The sequence below is a fragment of the Oryza glaberrima genome, chromosome 8 (assembly GCF_000147395.1).
Source record: "Oryza glaberrima chromosome 8, OglaRS2, whole genome shotgun sequence".
Classification (NCBI taxonomy): domain Eukaryota; kingdom Viridiplantae; phylum Streptophyta; class Magnoliopsida; order Poales; family Poaceae; genus Oryza; species Oryza glaberrima.
In genome coordinates, this window is record NC_068333.1 from 694,538 (window position 1) to 715,910 (window position 21,373).

General features: G+C 40.6%; 3 protein-coding genes across 3 annotated transcripts; 2 read left to right on the forward strand and 1 right to left on the reverse strand.

The window, feature by feature from the left end:
- Positions 1-130: 130 nt before the first annotated feature.
- Positions 131-4,727, forward strand: LOC127782288 (E3 ubiquitin-protein ligase CHIP). The gene is made up of 8 exons (XM_052309429.1): positions 131-407; positions 1,222-1,289; positions 1,395-1,458; positions 3,318-3,389; positions 3,726-3,859; positions 3,945-4,074; positions 4,155-4,265; positions 4,348-4,727. Exons 1-8 carry the CDS (start codon positions 291-293, stop codon positions 4,471-4,473), a joined length of 822 nt encoding a protein of 273 aa, XP_052165389.1. The 5' UTR covers positions 131-290; the 3' UTR covers positions 4,474-4,727.
- Positions 4,728-4,771: 44 nt separating this feature from the next.
- LOC127782286 (probable methyltransferase At1g29790) lies at positions 4,772-6,925 on the reverse strand. Its single transcript, XM_052309426.1, has one exon. The coding sequence runs from the start codon at positions 6,404-6,406 to the stop codon at positions 5,147-5,149; it is 1,260 nt and encodes a 419-aa protein (XP_052165386.1). The 5' UTR covers positions 6,407-6,925; the 3' UTR covers positions 4,772-5,146.
- A 9,593-nt stretch (positions 6,926-16,518) lies between these two features.
- On the forward strand, positions 16,519-19,938 carry LOC127781106 (NAC domain-containing protein 35-like). The gene is made up of 3 exons (XM_052308012.1): positions 16,519-16,998; positions 17,205-17,473; positions 18,541-19,938. The coding sequence occupies exons 1-3, from the start codon at positions 16,770-16,772 to the stop codon at positions 19,249-19,251; spliced, it is 1,209 nt and encodes a 402-aa protein (XP_052163972.1). The 5' UTR covers positions 16,519-16,769; the 3' UTR covers positions 19,252-19,938.
- The last annotated feature ends 1,435 nt before the right edge of the window (positions 19,939-21,373 follow it).

A 21,373-nucleotide genomic window follows, 5' to 3' on the forward strand; every position in this document is an offset into this window, starting at 1 on the left:
GAAATAGGCCTTACATGCATGCATCCATAATGTTTTACATTGAAGTCCTGAGAGAGAGAGAGAGAGAGTCAAGTCAAGTCCAGGGGCCTAGACGCAAAAGGCGCGCACCCTTCGTTTCCATTTGCTACTCTTTGCCTTCTTCCCAAAAAAAAAAAAAATCCCATCTCCAAGCTTCTCCAATTTTCCAAGCCTGCCTCCAAGCGCACGCCACGATCTTCTAGAAGCGATTCGCGCGCGCCGCCGCCTCCTCCCCTCCCCTTCCCCGGAGCGAAGCCGCCCCGCCGGGGGGGATGTCGCCGGCGGCGGACAGCGCGGCGTCGAAGCGGCAGGCGGAGCTGCTCAAGCAGGAGGGCAACGCCTTCTTCAAGAAGGATCGCATCAGCGCCGCCATCGACGCCTACACCGGGGTAAGGTTCCCGCCGTGGCATCGCCCGCGTGATTCGTGCCGTCCTAATTCTTCGAACCAACCAACATTTGGACCCTTCAGGCCGCCCCGCTATATCAGCATGTTATACAGTAAATTCCGTGAAAGCTTGTGAATCTCCCTATTGTAATATCATGTCAATTGCATACTGGATTATCCTGGCTGCTTCTCGGGCTCCGGATTAACCCTGCTTCGGCGACGAGTAGCTGGTCTAGATAATTTTCGTTAGTTTGTTGATGTGCCTGGTTCTCTGAAACATGCAAGTCTATGTCATTGCCTGCTGACGTGTGCTCGCTTGCTTGTGGGCAGTTGAGTGATGCTTTTGCACATAGATTCCTGCCTTTCCTTTTAGTTAGTTGAGAATTGCCGCTTTGTGCGGTGCCATCACATCGATGAGACGATGAGCAAGGAAATTTCTCAACGATGAACATCCTTATTTTTAATTTAGCTAATACCGATGCACTGTTAAGGGTTTGCTGGGAGAGGGGAGGGATTGTTTGAGAGTGGATAGACATATTGGTGTTTATGTACCATGCTGTACTAGTCTAGTTCAGAGCGTGAAAATTACTGCCTCTTTGTATTGTTTAAGGTAAAGGCTACAATTTAGTTCTAGATTATCCCTCTTGTTTGGCCTCTTTACATCATGGTGGTGGCGGCGATAAAAACATGTATCAGCTGACTTAGTCGACGACAGATTATATGGAAGCACTCAAGACTTCTTCTTTTTTTTTTTTTTGTAGAAAGCCTGTACAATTTGCACCTTCCATGCTAATTGCAGTCTCTATTTTGGTTGACAGGCCATAGCTCTCTGCCCAAAGGTTGCAGTATATTGGACCAACCGAGCACTTTGCTACAAGAGGCGGAAGTCTGTATAACTATTATTTCCTCTTCTTTTTTTTGCTGCACATTGGGAGCAATTGATTCACATTTATGTTGCTTACACCATACTTTGCCAATCTGAGTTTTGCAGTGAGTGGGTTAGGGTTGAGGAAGATTGTAGAACAGCTATTCAGCTTGACAGCCACTCTGTTAAGGTTGGTGTATTTACCTATCTTTAACAATTATTGTCTGGACTTGTTTTCTTGCAACTATCTCCTGGTGATGTGTGCTCTACTAAATTAACAAGTGACAACTTTTGCTTTAAGGACATAAATTTTCTTTTAGAGATACTGAATTCCATTTTCTATCTCTGTTACTTCTTGACCAAAGATGTTACAATTTTTTTGTTTATTTCCTGTTTGAGAAACACTAATGACATCTACCTGCTAGTTGATTTAGTCTCAACTTGTTATTGCATTGCCTTTTGGAGGGACCCTTTAATTTTCTGTTCTTTAAACACACCTACCTAACATCCTCTAATCTAGATTTAAAACAAAATTATGTTACCCCCTCTGTTTTGCATTTTTTGTCCATGGCCCACTGCAAGCACATACTAAGGAATCCTTGTTAAGATGCTGCCGCAGATGGATTACTTCCTCGCTCATTGAAAAAGATTTCAGAGCCTCCTAGATTGATTGATGCTGGAGTGTATGGACAATAGTTTTGGTCTTGTTGAGGTTTCTGGGGTTTTGGGTATCTATGGTTGGTGTTTTGGTCCTGCACAGACACATGCTTGGCCATGCTCTTGTTTTGGGTTATGTTGTTTTTTCTGAAGTACGCCTTGTGATGTGTCTTGTATGCACTTCATGGTCTGTAAGCATTATTTCTCGTTCTTGGATTTGATGCCTGGGGAGCTGTGCGGCTGTGCCCTTTGAATCTAAAAAGCAGAAGTTAATGATAGAACACCTTGCATACCCCTACCAAATTCATAATACAACCAATTTACCTCTTTCAAAGTATTTCATTAGGGGCAGAGAGTGAAAAATTTGCAATAACTATGTCTTGATCTCCTCAACGAGCACACACTTTGAAACACATATTACTGGAAATGGGATAGTTTTCATTAGACATTACTGACTAGATTTGCACTTAAACATAGATATGGCAAACTGGACATTAATCATATTAACATGCAGATGTTGCCTGCTGTTTACCCCTTAGTTTGAATATAAAGTGCATACTCTTTTGCTCAATTAGTTTTGAATTTTCCGCAAATATGATTTATCCATGTCTTATGAAGGGCTCACACAGTTTTATGTTATGTTTTATTTGTATGTTACTCCACTTGGGAATAGGGTCCTCCAATTATAGCAAAATGACCTTTAGAGACATTGATCTTGTTACTTGTTAGCACTTGAACATGAGGTGGATTTATGCTCATGTAACTCATAACTCAATAATTAGCTTATCTTGTTTGGCTCATGTGGCTTGAATCGAGTATTTCACATTTTACAGACCTGATTTAGCAACCAACAGGGTAGAAATCCCTCCTTTTGATACTGGTTATATTTAAAGCTCTTGGACAGTTGGACGAATGGGGGCATCACCTCAAACTATAGAAAAATGTCCTAAGATACATCAGCAGTTCAATTCAAAATATGAATTTTACATATTATAAGGGGACCCTACTGCGATGATTTACTGATATCATGTTCATTAAGATATGCTTCTAGTGCCTAAGAATTGAAAGTACGTTACTATTTCAGGATGCTTTGGTGTCCTTATTAAAGGTAGAAACTAGAAAGTAAGACATTTTATATTGAGTAAAATTTAAAATGCATTTTTGTGGAGTCAGGAGAAAGAACTTGTCTGTTCTTTGTTTCCTTTGATCCATCTTAACCCACTTTTGGTATAGCCAGTTTGAAATGGGCTTGAACTTAAAGCCAAACTTTAGATGCCTCTGCAGGCAACAGATGTATTTTCTCTAGTTGAGCTTAATACCATCTTATCTTGTTCTTTACAATGCTAATACCTCTAGTTACCTGACTTTCTTCAACTCATTGATTTTTTGCAGGCACATTACATGCTCGGGCTTGCACTTCTCAACAAGGACGAATTGGCCGAGGGAATAAAAGAACTAGAGAAGGTCTGATTTCACACTCAGTCACAAGTCCACACACATGCACACACTTGAGTAATAATGTTATGATGGTCTGATTTTGCCTTAAGCCTTTTTTTTGCTCCTCCTTCCTCCTACAAATGCTAACACAGCCACGATGTTGATTTGGAGCACAAAATTGAATTATGATTTTAAACTGTCTTAAGAATAGTTGAACTGGCAATGCCAGCAGAAACAGGAAAATACAATTTCATACGGGATCTACTTGTTTTTTGTGCTTGTTCTTCTTGATGATGCTATTTTAGTTACAGCTCAAATTCTGCTTACGCCATTTTACTGATGATCCAATCTTTACTAACCCAGTCGTTGGAGCTTGGAAGGGGTGCACATCCAGCAAGTTACATGGTTGAAGAGATCTGGCAAGAGCTTTCTAAAGCAAAATACATAGAATGGGAAAATTTATCAAGCGAACGAGTCCGTCAATTGCATAAGCTGAAGTTTGTGAAAACCTTTTCCATACATTACTCAATCAATATGACAGAGATATAATGCCCTAATTAAATAGTGTTTTCCCTTTTCCAGGGAAGCATGTAAAGAAGCTCTTAGGAATTATAACAGCCTTGACAATCCTCCTGCATATGTCCCCGAGGAACAGCTAAATGAGCTTGAGGAAGTTTTTCGGAAAGCCAGGAAGTCTGATATTCCAACAGAAGTACAACCTGCCTTTGACACTGCTTACTTCCGTGCCCTGACTGGCTTAATCTGAAAAGAAAAGAACTATTTTATATGCAGGTTCCTGATCATCTCTGCTGCAAAATTACTCTTGATATTTTCAGAGACCCGGTGATAACCCCAAGTGGAATCACGTATGAGAGGGCGGTGATTCTTGATCATCTTCATAGGGTAATTGACAGAAGCAATAAAATGTCTTTGAATGTATTTTTGCTTTGCTTACAAAACTTACGATGAGCTTTCAAATTCGTAGGTGGGGAAGTTTGATCCTGTGACCCGTGAGACACTTGAACCACACCAACTGGTTCCTAACCTTGCCATCAAGGAAGCTGTCCATGCATTTTTGAGTGAACATGGTTGGGCTTACAGGATGAGATGACTACTTTGAATTACACCTGGGCTTGGAGCTTTGGAGGCAACATTTCAGATTGCAATATACATGTTTCGGTTAGTCAACTTAAATGTGTCATTTTGTTTAGCTTTACATATTTATTGGTGGAAAAGGTTTTACCTGGGATGGCTGTGTACAGATTCCCCTTCTCTAGCTATCCCTCCTCTCTACTCTGTTCATGTGTAATGCTTGGTATCAGATTATCACTTATCCACAGTAAAAGAAAATTAAAGTGGCTGTCATACTCCTTGTTCTCTGATTATTGGTTTTTGGCGCACTCGACACATCTCTACTTATCTGAAAACTAGAAATGCCTGTCCGCTAAAAGACATGAAGGAAAACTGAAATCAAATCAGTAAACCGTCAGGCGCATAATTGTAAAAAAATTTAGATATTGTTTTGAACACCTCTTCCTAGAATTTGTTGCTTCGTCTTCTTGGATATCGTTTTATACTTGGACGAACAGTATGAACTTAAGTATTATACCATCTTCTTCAAATAAAATTTCCACAAGATTCATCTTCTGATAATGCCATGCTTCGAGTTGTATTTTGAAAAATAACAAAACAAAGACGAACTAAAACGAAACACAGTTCTGTCACAAAAGATTACAAGTTTGTTTAGTGCGCATCAAATAATTCTTCCCTAATCTTCTCCTTGTTCATGTCATTGGTTTCTCAAGCAGTGCGGAGACCAGCTTCTTGCCGGTGTTCCATCGTAGCCTTCTGAACCCAACCCTGTCAACCATGGGCGCGAACGTCGCGTTCAGCTGCTCGCCGGGGAAGACGAAGTGGTCGAGCCAGAGCAAGCCTCCCGGCCTCAGCACCCGGTAGATGTCGAACAGCGCGAACTCCAGCATCACGCCGGCGACGTGCTCCGGCGACGTCCAGTGCACGATGTCGAGCGTGCCGTCGAAGAATGGCAGCCGGTGCGCCGGGCCGACGTGCACCGGCACGAGCCCCCGCGACGCGATCAGGCTGCCGGACGGCCCGCCGGAGTTCATGGCCGTGGTCACCACGGCCACGCCGCGCTCGCGCATCCGCGCCGCGAACGTGCCGGACACGCCGCCGATGTCCAGCCCGATGCGCACCGTGCCGTTCGGCCTCGCCGCGAGCACGCTGTCGATGGAGTAGGCGAGCGCGCCGTCGTCGCGCATCCACCGGCGCTTCTCCCGGCCGAGCAGGTCGAACTCGCCGCCGCCGCCGCCGCGCACCAGGCACGAGTAGTTCTTGCACCGGTACGCGTCCCACACGACGGTGGTGTCCGGCGGGATGGCCCAGAGGCTCTTCGTCAGCGGCGCCGGCTGCACGTACCCCGCCGGCGAACGCGGCCGGCACCGCCGCCGCGGCAGCGGGTCGCAGCCGTTGAGCATGAGCTGGCGCGCCAGCTGCTCGTCGGAGGGGCACTCGCCGCCGGGCGTGTACCTCATGTACGCCTCCAGGTCGTCCTGGAAGCGGGCGCACGCGTGTCCCAGCGCCGGGAACACCGTCGCCTTGCCGGTGACGTTCCGGTGGGGCGCGACGGCGAGCTCGAGCTCGCCGGAGAGCTCGCGAGCCCACGGCGTGCCGCCGTCCCGCCGCTCGGCCGCCATGGCGGCGAGGAGCGTCTCGAGGAGGGAGTTGGCGGTGCCGAGGCGGGGGTGGAGGTCGGCGAGCTGGGCGTGGGTGTCGGCGAGCGCGGACTGCGTGGCGTTGAGGTCGTCGAGGAGCGCGGCGGAGTCGTCCCATGCCCAGAGGCGGGCGGTGGCCGGCTTGTAGCGGCGGAGGAGGAAGGCGCCGGCGCCGGAGGAGAGGAGGACGGAGGCGGAGTTGGTGACGACGAAGAGGAGCATCGTCAGCATGGTCGTGCCGCACCGGCAGTAGCGCCGCCGCCTCCCCATCGCCGGCGACTTCTTGCTCTTACCGTCGCAGTACGGATCCATGGCAGCTAGCTAGCTACTGGCGATCGATCTTGGGTGCAGGCAGCTAGGTAAGCTAGCTCTGCTCGATCAGTAGAGTAGAAGGAAGCAGCATATGCAGTGCACAATTTTTTTAAAAAAAACTTTTTAAATTTTATTTTTTAAAATAAACGCTTTTAAAACTTATTTTCAAAATTTAAACTTTTTAGCCACGCTAGCTCGTCTGATGTGATAAAATAATACTAACACATTATCTGTAGCGGGCTTGATATTTTTATTCTACCACATCAGCTCGTTGGTATGATCAAAAGATTTAGACCTTCGAAATAAGTTTTGGAAGTATTTTGTTTTTAAAATTTAAAATTAAACAAATAATTTTTTTAAAAAAATTGCAGTGTGCAGTGGGTTGCGTAGGAGGTGGAAAGGAGGAGGAAGAAGCAGCTTCGAGATCCACCAATGCGCGTGGACACTGCACGTTGGAGTTGCTTAGCCCGCTTGCAACGTGCAAGTGGACGGAGTCTGGGCCGGCCCAAAGGTATGGACTTGGCAGGCAGTGGAATCTAAAGCCCAAAACATTTAGGCACATATGTAATCGAAAGCCCAAAGCAGCTATAGAAGCTAAGCCCATGAAATTCGTAGTATGGGCCAGCGGGCAAAGCAAGTAGGCTCAGGTAGGAGAGGGATGCATTTGGTGCGAGCGGTGGAGGTGGAGGTAGGTGGCGAGCGCCACCGCCGGCCGGGCCGTACGCGCCTACTTATGTACGCGTAACTTTTTCTTTTCAAAGTTAATAATCCAATCTCTATATTCACATAAGTGGATATATATAGCTAAATATTACACGAATGCATACGCTTTAAAACCCATAATCGAGATTAAAAAGAAAAGCAAACAACCAAAAAGAAAAGAGTAAATTTCACAAAACTACATATACTCTAGTCAAATTATCACAAAACTATATATTTAAGGTGATGTATCACAAAACTACAAATCTAACAATAAATTTATCACAAAACTACAGATTTAAAGTGGAGTATCGCAAAACTATGGATTTAATAACAAAGTTATCACAAAACTGCAGATTTTGGAGTTTAAATCCTTTTGGGGATTAATTTTGTTACTTAATCTATAGTTTGCGATCCACCTTAAATATGTAGTTCTTTGAGAATTTTAGTGTTAAATATGTAGTTTTGTGATACATCACCTTAAATCTACAGTTTTGTGATAATTTGACCAAAGCATATGTAGTTTTGTGAAATTTACTCAAAAGAAAATATTCGAAGAGTTAGCTTCAAGTTTTACTCATCGCTTCAGATTTAGGGATATGTGGAGCCAGCTCGCTCTTCTGCCTCCAAAACTCTCTCGCTGTCATTGCAGCAACCGTAAAAGCTCCTCCGTTCGGCCATGAGACAAGGAAGAAGACGGAACTAGTCTGATCAATCACTTTGTCTCACGCCATTTGGATAATCACCTTGTCATAGCCAAGAACCGCCTTTACACCGTCCTGACAATCTATGCCACTGCAGCGCTAACGTGTCTGTCATCACCATGCCACTGTTATCATCGTATAGTGCCACCTCCACCTAATTGTTATAGCTTGTCTTATCAAAAGTCATCACCGCTACACCACCACCACATTGCACGAGAACTATCGCAATGCCCCACCATTGTTACCGCGTGCAACACACCTCACCTTTGGTGAGACGCCTAAGCTTATCTCAGCGAAGAACTGCCATCGTCACCGCGAACCACGACCTCCGTTGAGCTACCGTAGTTTATCTCACCAAAGAGTCATTACCATGCACCATGTTGTTATCCTCACATACCACAACCACGCCTCTTGTATGTAACTACGTACTACGTAAGGTTGGTTAATTAATTACCGCCGACGGGCGACGGTGAAGTGAGATGAAGGAGAGATCGAGATGTCAATCCATGGTATTGTAAATCCTGATTTAAATTTATCGTGTGACTCCAGAACGACTTTACGATCTGGACTAAAAAATGTGAATATTAGAGAAGGACCTAATATCAAATAAATAGAATCAGAGAGATGTAAAGCTAGCCGGAAGATCCTTTGGCGTTTCTCACTTTACGATATATCTAGCCTGATTGAATTGATATGTGATTTTAGCCGGCACGTACGTAGGACCTATACGATTTAATTTACGAATCGAAGATATGGGATTTTAACACCAGCTTGAGCAAATTTAATTAGAGATCCACTGGGCATGCAGAGACGCGGCGGCGGCGGCGGCCCGTATACGTATCGATGGAGTCAATTGCCTAGCTACAAGAGTATGTGTATATATATATTGCACGCACGCACGCACGCACGCGGCGGCGCGTGCGGTCGATCGATCGTGCACCAATTGGACCGAGCCCCAGTCAATGCATGCTGTACGTAATTTACTCCTACGAGTGTACTAGAGATGAACTGGCCGGCCGAGTGATCGATCATCGAGAGGGATCGGAGTATGGTAGTTTTCTCTGATGAAGAAATTCGGCCGGTGATGTCGGTGACGACGTACTATATATATATATATATACACACACACACGCTGCTAGCTAGCTAGTTATATATATGGAACTCCCTCCGGATCTGTACTCGTAAAGAAAGTCGTTTAGAACAGTATTTAAGTCAAATCTTGGAAATATAAATCATGAATGATTCTCAAGTCGTTGAGTTTGAAAATGTAAAAATTATATGAATAGATTTGTCTTGAAAAATACTTTCATAAAAGTAAACATATATCACTTTTTAATAAATAATTTTTTTTATAGAAACAAGAAGTTGAAGTTGTGTTTTTGGAGACCGTGTCGATGTTTTAAACGACTTCCTTTATAAGTATGGAGGGAGAGGGAGTACTATGAATTACAACTACACATTCAGCTAGCTCGATCGATCGCACAGCGCGCACGAAATCAATTCAATCAAGCTAATTAAGCTAGCTCATGTACATGTGTCATCATGATTATCGCGACCGCTGCATTCTGATCTATCTCCAGAAACAAAAATCAGCTCATCGATCGATCACGCACACTTATATATACTGATTACTGAAATATTACTATACTAATACTAATAGCATATCCGTCCGTGCTTCGTCGATGTCTCACAGCGATGAAATTGAGAAATTAAGAGAGAGCGCGCGCCATCAGCAGGAATATAATGCGAAAGATAAACGAACTGGAATTAATCAATCGACATATATATAGATCAGAGACAGAAGCAAATATGGAATAATGCATGGGTGCTGCTAGCTAGCTAGATGCATGCTGGAATTAATGAATTAATTAAGATGATATCTGATCTGGTGGGGGATATGATCGATCGACCGGAGCCATGGCCGGACCGGCCGGGACCAAACAGTACAGGAGGCCGATATAACGTACATTCTTCGTCGTCCTCGCCGCCAGGGCATTTCATGCGGCGGCACGCGGCGCCGCATTTAACCCTAGCCGACCTCTCTCCATCGTCACAATCTCTCTCTCTCTCTCTCTCTCTCACACACACACAGCAGAGTACTTTGCACATACTGTAGTAGTAAATAGTCTCTTAATTAATTAGGAATCACTCCATATTATTTGTTAATTAATTATCTACTCTTTCAGCGACTTGTATATTAATACTCCATCTGTTTCTAAATATTTGATGTCGTTAACTTTTTTAAATATGTTCGACCGTTTGTACGGTGTCAAATATTTAGAAACAGATGGAGTATTACTTAATTGTTACTCGATCGTATGTATAAGGAGAGCATATACTACCTCCATTTTTTAATAGATGACGCTGTTGACTTTTTCTCACATGTTTGACTATTCGTTTTATTCAAAAATATTATGTAAATGTATAAGATATAAATCACACTTAAAGTACTATGAGTGATAAAACAACTCATAACAAAATAAATTATAATTACATAAATTTTTTTAATAAGACGAATGGTCAAACATGTGAGAAAAAGTCAACGGCGTCATCTATTAAAAAAACGGAGGGAATATATGTCACCGAACTCACTAAAATTTAGTTTGCAACGTGTGTGTGTGTATATATACTCTCGCAAAATTTAATTAGATGCTCGCAAAACAGATAGACCTATAGCCAAGCAAGCTAGCTAGCTCTCCATGCATGAACGCATGCTAAAACAACTTCTTTTTAATTACTGCATGCATCCCATGCTTAATTTATATATTATTTCTGTCATCCTTAATTATATTACTTCTATATATGCCTTCGATCAGGATACACGTGTATATTTTGTCCTGATTTTTTTCCTTAATTAGTGTTACTGTAGGTAGCTAGGCAATTCAAGTTTAATTAATTTTGTGTGTGTTTAATCCACTATCCACTATCCGTAGCATGCATGCATGCCGGGGCATGCATAGGAGGAAAATGTGCAAGAAAATTTGTACCAAGTTATATTAGGCAGTACATAACCTAGTTTGATACTTGTACGCATCAAATTAAAGGAGATATATACTAGCTTGCTCAAGACTGCATGAAATTAGGCAGTTCTGCAGAATAACAATTTCCTAAGTAGTTATCTTTGACTACACACTATCAGTATGCTTTCATATAGTATTTATAGTTTCTAGCTATTAATTACTTAGTTTATTTCTTCATCCCCATAAATTATTTTTACACACGTATTAATATAAGTACATTTGGGTATAACACATGCATCATCCATTCATCCTAGCTACCTCAAGATTTTTAATAATCAAGGTGTGCAACACAATGAGGGTGAGAGTTTGACCAGCACATTCGTAAATTAATGATGTTGTAGGTTCATATCATCTTTAATTTGGACCTGATCCATATATCACTCTTCACCTATGTACGTTGGTGATCTCTCTTTTACCCTTCGGACATTTACCCTTTGGACACAGATATATGTAGGACAATTTTTCAAATAACAAAATGCACTATATATATGTGACAATGCAAGTACTAACTATAGATCACAAAAATTTTCCAAATAACAAAATGCTCTATGTGTGCCAAGCTAGTACCACTAGCTAGATCACATATATACATCAACCTCTCATGGTGAAACAAGGTAACTTTCATATATTGCTCAATCAAAAAAACATTCAATACATACATTGAACTTGATAGAATTTAATTAATTTCTTTGCTTAGCATGCATCAATAAATTAATTCAAATTTCCCTTGGATAATATATATTAAATACTTCTCACAACTTAATTTCTGTGAAACAGAGTATATATACGCTAATTAATCCTAGGCCACCCACATATTTTTGTCGCATACGTGTCTTAACAATATCATAAGTTAGTGGCGACTATTCTTGCCGTATGGTATCCGCTTGATGAAATCAATTCGAAAGGTGCATCATGTGGAAGAAGGAACAAGAATTTACTTTCATTAATGCCTTCGATCCAGCTAGTGATTTGTATGCAACTTGCTCAAGAGAAAAAAAAAAGAATACCTGTTGACGTGTTGTATAGTTTGAATTATGCATTTTTTTTCAACACTTGGCAAAAGAGAGTATGTACTATTATTGTTAAGATTTTATGTTCCTTTAGAAGTCTGCAAGAACAATATTATTTCTTTGCATTTTTCATTTAAATTAGCATATGAAATGAAGTAAACAACATTGCTTGCTTTTACCATAAAAAAAATACATATAGGAGTTTCCAGTGAATTTGACCTAATCAATTAACAAAAATTGAAACACACATTTCTCTTCCTAAAATAATGTAACATGCACATTGGCTGATAGATGCATGTATGAGAAAAATGCTGGAGATACTCGTGTGCATATGCAGCTTATACTAGCAACTCTGGTATGAGAAAATAACTTGGTGTTGATTTGAGATTAATTGTGTGAGACTACACCGCATATTCATTTGATTTTTTGTTATGAGAAATGGTGTGCAGGGTTCTCCCTCGTTCTAAAAAAAAAGATCATTCATTTAATTTGAGTTTGCTTTGTTCCAATTATAATTGAGGGCCACCTACGAGAAAGAAGTGATATATGTACATGTTCAATAAATTTGTAGTACATATAGTACTGTCTGTGGATGCATGGGAATAAACATCTTTTGATTCAATAGAAATATCGAAGTTGTAAAAAGGGTCATCCATATACTAATTAAAGAAACTCTGTATTGGTACATATATTACTTGGATGTATCATGGATAATAATTTATTTTCATTGATCTTAATTACTAGCTTAGATCTACAGATTGTGATTTAATCTATGCCATTATTCTACCAGACATTTAGGAAGATTCATGTCAAAAGTAATGGTCCATTTATACATTGATATTAATTAAGTTTGATTGATGACTAACGTTAAAGAAATTAGCTTCACCAAGAGATCAACAAAAGGATAAGGTTAAAGAGTAGTGGACCTTCTAGCTTGTTGAAAAATACGAATCGAGTGCTAGCTAGCTCTGTCCTCGATCAGGAACTCTTGAGTGGTAACAAAGCCTTTGGAAATTCTATTGGCACCGCCAGTTTTTCTCACGCTCATTGATTCAGAACTCAATATTGTTTGGTTACGGTAACTAGTCCCTGTCAATTAGCAGGATGTTTCATGAAGGTAGTCAAATTAATATGTGTGTTTGTAGATAGATGAACTGTTCAGATCATCTATCTAGATCAGATTACACAGGTGGACTCAGGCAGCGTTCGTTTGGAGGACATTGTTGAGGGAGAAAGCACCTCGTTTTCCACACGCACGCTTCCCAAGCTACTAAACGGTGCGTTTTTTGTAAAAAATTTTCTATAGAAAAGTTGCTTTAAAAAATCATATTAATCCATTTTTAAAATTTAAAATAATTAATACTCAATTAATCATGAGCTAATGGCTCACCTCGTTTTGCGTATCTTCCCAATCTCCTCAATCCCCTTCTTCTCAAACACACCCTCACTCTCTTTTACTGTTTTTCTCTCGCTTCTTTACCATACTAGATATATGCACAATACGGTCATACCATATATATACATGCGCATATATACCAGCATATCATTAAAGGTTGATATATCCCAAGCTGTCAACAAGGTATAGCAGCGAACTGTTAAGAATGGCTTGTAATGCTGATGCATATTAATGCTTTTAATCTGCGTCTTGTCGAGAAACTTTGATTTTGTCTATCCATATCTTTTATAGATAATTTTACCATCCTTTAGAAGATACCTAGAGGTATCATATTTTCTAGTGTAAAATATGGTACCTCTAGCTACTAATTAAGTACCTCTAGTTACTTTTTTAAGGACCATAAAATTCCTTATCTTCTATGCTCAAATTGACTTTAGCACGTGTATACTATTGATAAGACAAATGAGGGAAAAAAAGAGAGAGAAAGGGTCGGGGAACAAAAAGAAGCTTCAGCTACTAGCTAGTATATATATATTGAGGAAACCGCTCGATGTTTAGTTTGGAAGCTATATATATGTGTCTCCATATGATTCTGATCAGCAACATTAACGGGCAAAGATGCCGCTGAAATTAAGGTTCATTCTATCTTTCAAAAAATTAAGGTTCATTCTGATCAGCTACAATGGTGCTAGCTGCGCCAAACTGATGTTGTCTCTGCGCCAAAGGGGACTTGAACTTTTCTCATATAGTGCATATATATGTACACAAGGAAAAAAAGGCACAATCTCTTAATTCATGCACACAGCTAAACCAAAAAATATATCTTCTTGTCATCAGCGTGTTCATGCTCACAGATGAGCTAGCCTTCAGACAAATTAACACACGGCCACACGCACACACTTATATATATTCAGAGATCGAGATCGAGAGAGATCAGGTGTCACGGGCATCTCTTGACTGACAGCTAGCTTAGCTAAGCTGCTTGTATCACAGATCAGAAGCAGAGATACACATATATATACGGACCTATCTAGCTAGTTAATTAGAGTACACTTGTGTACACAGCTTAATTACAACACTATGCATGCATGCATGCGTACTGGAGCTAATTAAGCTAGATATGTACTAAAGTACTAGCTAAAGATCAGCAAACAGCAGCACATGTCTTAAATTACCGGCATGCATGGCAAGAGAATTCCCCTAAAGGACAGCTTATGCGTAAATGCTGTCTTGTGTCCTCTCGCGATCCATATATATATATATATATATATGTGCAATCACAAACCCTAGCTGCTACAAATTAATCATGCATCTCTTTTTTTTTTCTCTTATTAGCTTGTACAGATCGAGATATATAGTAGACATATATATGTAACTTGCACAAAAGTTGTCTTATATGCATGTGTGTCTCTATGTAATTATCGGATAGATATATGTGTGTGATGTATATTTGCTTGCAAATTAACTTGTGCTGTGGCCGGGGATTGAAGGGGTCAAATTGCTTGTTAGTGTGGCCGGCACGGCTAAGTTTGGATTTCAAGTGTCAAGATCAATCGATCTCGAAATAGACAGGTAAGAGTAAATAATAAAAGAAGTAATTAGACAAGCCAAATGCAGGCAGACCATACATAAAAATATGCAGGAAAGTTTTTCAGTAGCTAGTTTAGCTCTTGATTAATTAAAATTAACACTGGTGGTTTAAAGACCTAGAGAATCAATATCTCTGGACTCTGGGAACCCTAATACTGCCTCCGTTCTAAAATATAGAAGTTTTTGGAGTTAGACATGAGTATTAAAAAGTTACGTAGAATTAAACGTGAGAAATGTTGTAATTGATTGAGAAGAGAACATAGGTGAAGAAATTAAATGAAGGAAGATTGTTTTGGTTGATAAGAGAATGTAGATGAAGAAATTGCTATATTCTGAGAAAAAAAAATGAATGTTAGAAGTTTCTATGTTTTTTTAATGAAGGGAATGTATATATAACATCTCTTAATTTATTGTGTTGAAAATAGTCTTAAATTAAATCAGATCTGTTGATCTCGAATTCGTGAATGGATTAATTTTATGACCCTGGTTACACGTAAATTAGAAGTGAATTTGTATTGTCAACCTTTTTTTTCATGTATCATAATATAAGGCGTTAAATGCATGCATACATTAACTAGCATCTCTTTCTTCTCTAAATTTGGTTTGTTTTAAATCTTCTACCATCAAGCCCCCCAATCACATTACGTGCATGCATCAAGGTAATCCAATCGAGAAGGTAATTCAATTATTTCTTAGATATTTTCGTTAATAATAATTGTGTCCTATATTTTAGGACGAAGGGAGTATATAGGTCAGTCATAAATAAGGAAGTATAACTGGATTAGGATATGTCAGAACATTTTTTTCAATTAATTCCAGGCGGATGAAGCGTGAGATCATCGAATCGGTGCATCTATGCAACAGCCAAGGGATCAACTTTTTGATTGAGCACCTGATCCCAACCCCCGATGGAATATATAACAATTATTTTTTGCTAAATTCCAATATAATTTCAGTCAAATTGTTTTTTTTCAAATTTGAATTCTTAAAAACATTTGAGAAATTTCACTCGTAATATACTTTTTCCCACACCGAAACCACAAAATTGCGTGGTTTTCGACCGGTTTTCATTGAAAACTTATCAGCGTGGATCGAGCAGCCTGTCTCGCTCGGCCGACGTGAAGAATATTGACCTAAGATATATATAGATATATATTATATGGCTTAGCTTGCTGGCTGGCTAATGCTACAGTAGCGATAGAATTGATCGGAGAAAGAACATCAGCTGAACTGTTCAAGGGTGAAGAAGGCCCAGTCGTCACTGCTCAAATTTATAGGCCACCGCCCAGCTTTCCATAGAGGTCCCCTTCAATATAATTCGCCTCCCGATCCCTCTCTTTCAATTTTCCTTCCTAGTACTGCAACTGTAGAGACAGCCAAAATAAATTAATCGATATATAATTGGTAAAGTATATATATATATATACATATCCCCAATTCATATAGTATAATTACACTGTTCTCTCCTTTTTACCTGGGGCACTAGTACATACTGTACCTAGCAACCAGCAAATTGTTAATTTTCTGATACATATATATACATCTGTAACTGTAGAGATATATATGGTAGTAGTATATGTCAATTCTTAGCCAGTATTGCATCGCTAGCTAGCTAAAAGTAACAGCTATTAATACCGGCAAATACCATCATGTCAGCTGCAGGTCCTCATCGAGGCCGGCGTTGTCTAAGTTTTAACTACCCTAGCTAGCCTCACCAATTGCAATTGTGTACACTAGCTAGTTGCATCAATCAATCTCACTGCTAGTGGCGTGCGTGCGTGTGTGTCTAGTTAGGGCTACTTCTACTGCTGCTTCTCCTCCACCTCTTCTTCTTCTTCCTCTAGTTGCTCTCTCTGCTATAAAGTGCCGTGGAGATCAGGGGGTTGGGTACTGGAAGGTGATGAGAGTACTCAAGTTGATCGCCGGAGCAGCATCAGCTTCACCATGCGGGGATCAGATCATCATCAGGATGTCGTCGCGGCACCGCGGGGCGGTGGCGGTGGAGGAGACGACGGGCAGGCGCACGACATGGTGATGCCGGGGTTCCGGTTCCACCCGACGGAGGAGGAGCTCATCGAGTTCTACCTCCGGCGAAAGGTGGAGGGGAAGCGGTTCAACATCGAGCTCATCGCCTTCGTCGACCTCTACCGCTACGACCCGTGGGATCTTCCCGGTAAGATATTAATCCCATCATCGTGACATGACATGAGGTCGAGCTTAGCTTGCATATGTGCTGTACATGAGCTAAGCTAGCTAGTGGATAGCTAGCATATGCATGATTTCATGTGACCCCCTCTTTGATTTCATGTGAACCTTTTTGGGTGGCTCACTTTTTTCCCACCTTCTTGTTGCTCCCCTTACATGGATGGATACACCCAGCTCTGGCCTCAATTGGGGACAAGGAGTGGTTCTTCTATGTGCCAAGGGACCGCAAGTACCGAAACGGCGATCGGCCCAACCGAGTGACGCCATCGGGGTACTGGAAGGCCACAGGGGCGGACAGGATGGTGAAGGTGGAGGGTGACCGTCCTATCGGCCTCAAGAAGACGCTCGTCTTCTACGTCGGCAAGGCGCCCAAGGGGCTTCGCAGCAGCTGGATCATGAACGAGTATCGTCTCCCTCATGGCGACGCCGACCGCTACCAAAAGGTAGAATTTTTTGGTTGCTGTTCAGTTTGATTTCATGCTTGATTTGCTACTTCTTTGTGTGCATGATCCATCGAATTTTATGAAGTTTGGGGATCCCTTGATTTGATGGATGCATCGAGCCCCCAAGATCTTGTAAAAGCTTAAAGTGTTGGATCCTCCGTCGATCTGAAAGATCGATATGCATCCACTCAAAAATTCTTTTTCTTTTCGCTTTTGGAGATACATGATTGAACGCATGTTGATTGCTAGATAGCTTTTGATATAGTCACCGGCAGGCAGGCAAGCATATGTACTGCATATGCTATTGGCACGTCTTGTCTCTCAGCTGGTGATGAAATTAAAGTACACACCATGCGAAAATTGTATGTAGAGGTAATGCATGCAAGAATCTATAGCTATAGATCTTGATGGATCAATTAATTCTTGCATATATATAAACTTTTTGTACAAAAGGAGCACACTCAAATTTCAATTGTCCATGTTGTTCTTCTCTATTTGAACTTTCAGATCTGAAAAAAAAAAAAGAACTTTCTCTATTAATTGATGAATTTAATCTGAATATTTCCGGGCGATGACTTTTCCCCCCTGCAACTGGTAGGCGTCATCTTCCTCCTTTTTGGAAGCGATGCCTCATCTTCTTCCTTAATTTCGTTCTGTGTAAAGTTTCCAGCTTTTCATGATGTGCACGATCTGGTATATAACACTATAACCTACTAACCAACACAAAAAGTATACTCTGGTTATTCTAAATCAAAATAAACTCCTAGAACAGCGAGACAGGATGAGATCTCGTTCTGTGATTACTATATATAATCGAACTATATTTTTTTACTACTAATTGATTCTTTCCAAAAAATTCTGATGGTTTGCCCAAAAAAATTCTGATAGTTTCTTTGTTTCTTTACATGTATATATATAGAGAGAGAGCATATGAAACTTTCACATGTGTTTTACTATAATTTTCTTATGTTTTCTTTCAAACACTTATGCTATTTCCATCAATCTCTCCTAGCTAGTACGTAATCGATGACCTAATATAATTGACTATATATCGTTGAATTATTCAGGAAATTTCGCTGTGTCGAGTCTACAAACGCCCAGGAATCGAAGACAACTTCCACCTCACCGGCACAACCACTAAATCCTCCGGCTCAAAGGCGGCGGCGGCGATGGGCAAGAAGCACGCCGCCGCGAACCGGACGTCATCGACGGCGGCGGCTGCGGCGCCCCGCCTCGCCCCGATGTTCGACGGCGGCGGCGGCCACCACTCATCCGCCCTCATGGGAAAGGCAACATACAACGCATCACACGCCGCCGCCGAAGGGACGAACGCCATCGCCATGTCACTGTCGGCGGCGGCCGCGCTGCATCCTCCGGCGCCGGCGATGTTCCGGTCGACGGCGTCGGTGGCCTCGTTGAGCTCCACCACGTCGACGGAGGAGGACGGCACGTCGCTCTTCCACCTCAAGGCCGGCGCGACGACGACGAACACGACGACGATGCATCATCACCATCATCATCAGCAGCTGCCTGCTTCAACTCATGCTCTGCTCAACACCAACTCGTCAGCAATGGCGACCATCCCCATCGACGAGCTGAGTAGGGCGATTGGATCTTACAGCAACAACCACCATCAACCAAACTCTACTACAACTCATCAATCAACTGCTTTGCCGCCATCGCAACAAAGCCCTCTTCTTCCATTCGCTAGCATGGAGAAGATTTGGGATTGGAACCCTCTCCTAGAATCTCCCAAGGTTTGCACAAACTTCAAGTAACTTTGATTATGATCTACTCTTGGATGATGGATTAATGTTTGTATGCATGAATGCATCTATGCAACTATGCATATATATGCATTGCATGGATGCAAACCATATGGTATTATATGTGTACTTAATTAATTATGTATATGTATAACACATATTTGGGCTAGGACAGGGTTATCTATCTATATAATGGAACATGGTAAGGTAGTTCTAGTCCCATGCAATTACCGGCTTACCGCGCCATTATTTTAGTTCACATTAGTGGATGGAAGTAACTGTATGTCAATTTCTATTGGATATGATCTCGAGGACAATGTGTAGTGTTACTCGTCGATCTAGAGTTGTAATAAAGATGAAATAGCATTATATATGTGATCTTTTTTCGCTTCCATAGTATTTATTCTACATATATATAAATTATCCATGCAGCCGGCAGCATATATGCATATGCATGAACTGCAGGTGTGTGTTCATAATTTATGTAGTATATTTGATAGGTGATCTTGGAAGATATCTAGTGTTTTGGTTGCATGAAATGATATTGCGCGCGCTCATTACTCTGGAAAACCACGCATGCATATGGTATGAAATTAATACTGTGTTACAAATTAAAATGGTATTGGTGGTTTTTGCTACTCTTTTCCCATTATTTCGAATTTTAAACATCACAATAATATAATCAATTTTTTGCTAGTTAAATTGGTTTGTGCCTCGAACAGATATATAGCCACTGTTTCTAATTAACATTTCTTATGTGTTCTTATGGATTTATAGTCAGATAATAATCGGCCGGTTGGATGGATAAGTACTGATCATATGCAGTCTTTTCACAATGGTTGACAATTTTCTGCATATTGCTTTGTCTATGAATAAATGAGGAGTGCAAAACATCGATCCACCTGAATTAATTTAACTCAGTAAATACAGATAAATACTGCTATTTGTAGTATTTCTTAGCAGGAGCGTTGCCATTTTGCGTCACTTATTTCTTCTCAGATTTAATAATGTATTTTACTTTAATTAGTTGTGAGCACCTGGTGGATAAATTAATATGTAAACATATAATAATGTGGAATGGGTGGAATATGATTTGACTTGATTATTCCCTACAATTAATATATAACACAAGCTGGCAGCAGTGTATATATTCTACATGCATTATTGGTAAATAATGTGAAATGATCAATATCTGAATATATTGATCATTGATCTACAGTATATATATAGATGCAGCAACAACGACTGTTTTTTTTAATCGAGCATTGATTTTTTTTTTGCGAGGAAAAAATGAGTATTGCATTATCCGTATTATATTATTATTTTCCTGCATAGTGCATATAGTCATCTCATATACTCATGCATGCATCTCATATTAATTAAGCTTAATTGTTTTGCGAAAATGAGAATCAGAAAGTTCTATGAACCACTAATTAATTAAACTTGAGAGTTGCATTGTTTTGTGTAAATGTGTATATTGCAAACAGAGATTGAAGATTGAAACTACTAGTTATAGTAGAGTACTCCTACTATAGAAACTAACTAGAAATGCTAAGTAGTAGCTGTACACAATCTTTTCGAAAGAAGAATTAAGCTGTGTAGTCTCACCATTCACAATTGATCGTTGCATTATCTTTCAGCGATACCAAGGAAGAAGTTAATTGAGCAGTTGTTAACATCCATGCATCTAGCGTGCAGCAGCTGCAGCGTTGGTTTGGTGCCAATTAACTAATCTCGTGATAATCAATTGGCATAAAAGCTATGCATGCATTCATGCACACGTACGGTGAAAAAGGAAACGGGGTTTAACTAATCTCCACATAATTTTTCCACATTAAATCCTTACATACATACACGCGATAAAATAGAAAATCGATAAAAAATATTACTTTTATAATATGATGATCAATTACGAATGGAAGAAGTATTTTGTACGGTCACTCAGAAACAAGATCAACTATCACACACGCCATCTCATGATCAATAAAATAATATTTTAGAATCGACAAAATAATTGGTCGTATATTCTTTAAAGAAAAAGGACAGAATAAATTAAACTATCTGAAAAAATTCCCACGATATGAAGTAGAATTGTCAGGAGAGATGGGCAGCTGAGGAATTGGGGTAGTGTAGG

Coding starts and splice junctions, on each gene's coding strand:
- LOC127782288 (XM_052309429.1), top strand. CDS start 291: ATGTCGCCGGCGGCGGACAGCGCGGCGTCGAAGCGGCAGGCGGAGCTG. Junction 3,390..3,725: donor GAATAAAAGAACTAGAGAAG/GTCTGATTTCAC, acceptor TTACTAACCCAG/TCGTTGGAGCTTGGAAGGGG. Junction 4,266..4,347: donor TTCTTGATCATCTTCATAGG/GTAATTGACAGA, acceptor TCAAATTCGTAG/GTGGGGAAGTTTGATCCTGT.
- LOC127782286 (XM_052309426.1), bottom strand. CDS start 6,406: ATGGATCCGTACTGCGACGGTAAGAGCAAGAAGTCGCCGGCGATGGGG.
- LOC127781106 (XM_052308012.1), top strand. CDS start 16,770: ATGCGGGGATCAGATCATCATCAGGATGTCGTCGCGGCACCGCGGGGC. Junction 16,999..17,204: donor CGACCCGTGGGATCTTCCCG/GTAAGATATTAA, acceptor GGATACACCCAG/CTCTGGCCTCAATTGGGGAC. Junction 17,474..18,540: donor ACGCCGACCGCTACCAAAAG/GTAGAATTTTTT, acceptor TGAATTATTCAG/GAAATTTCGCTGTGTCGAGT.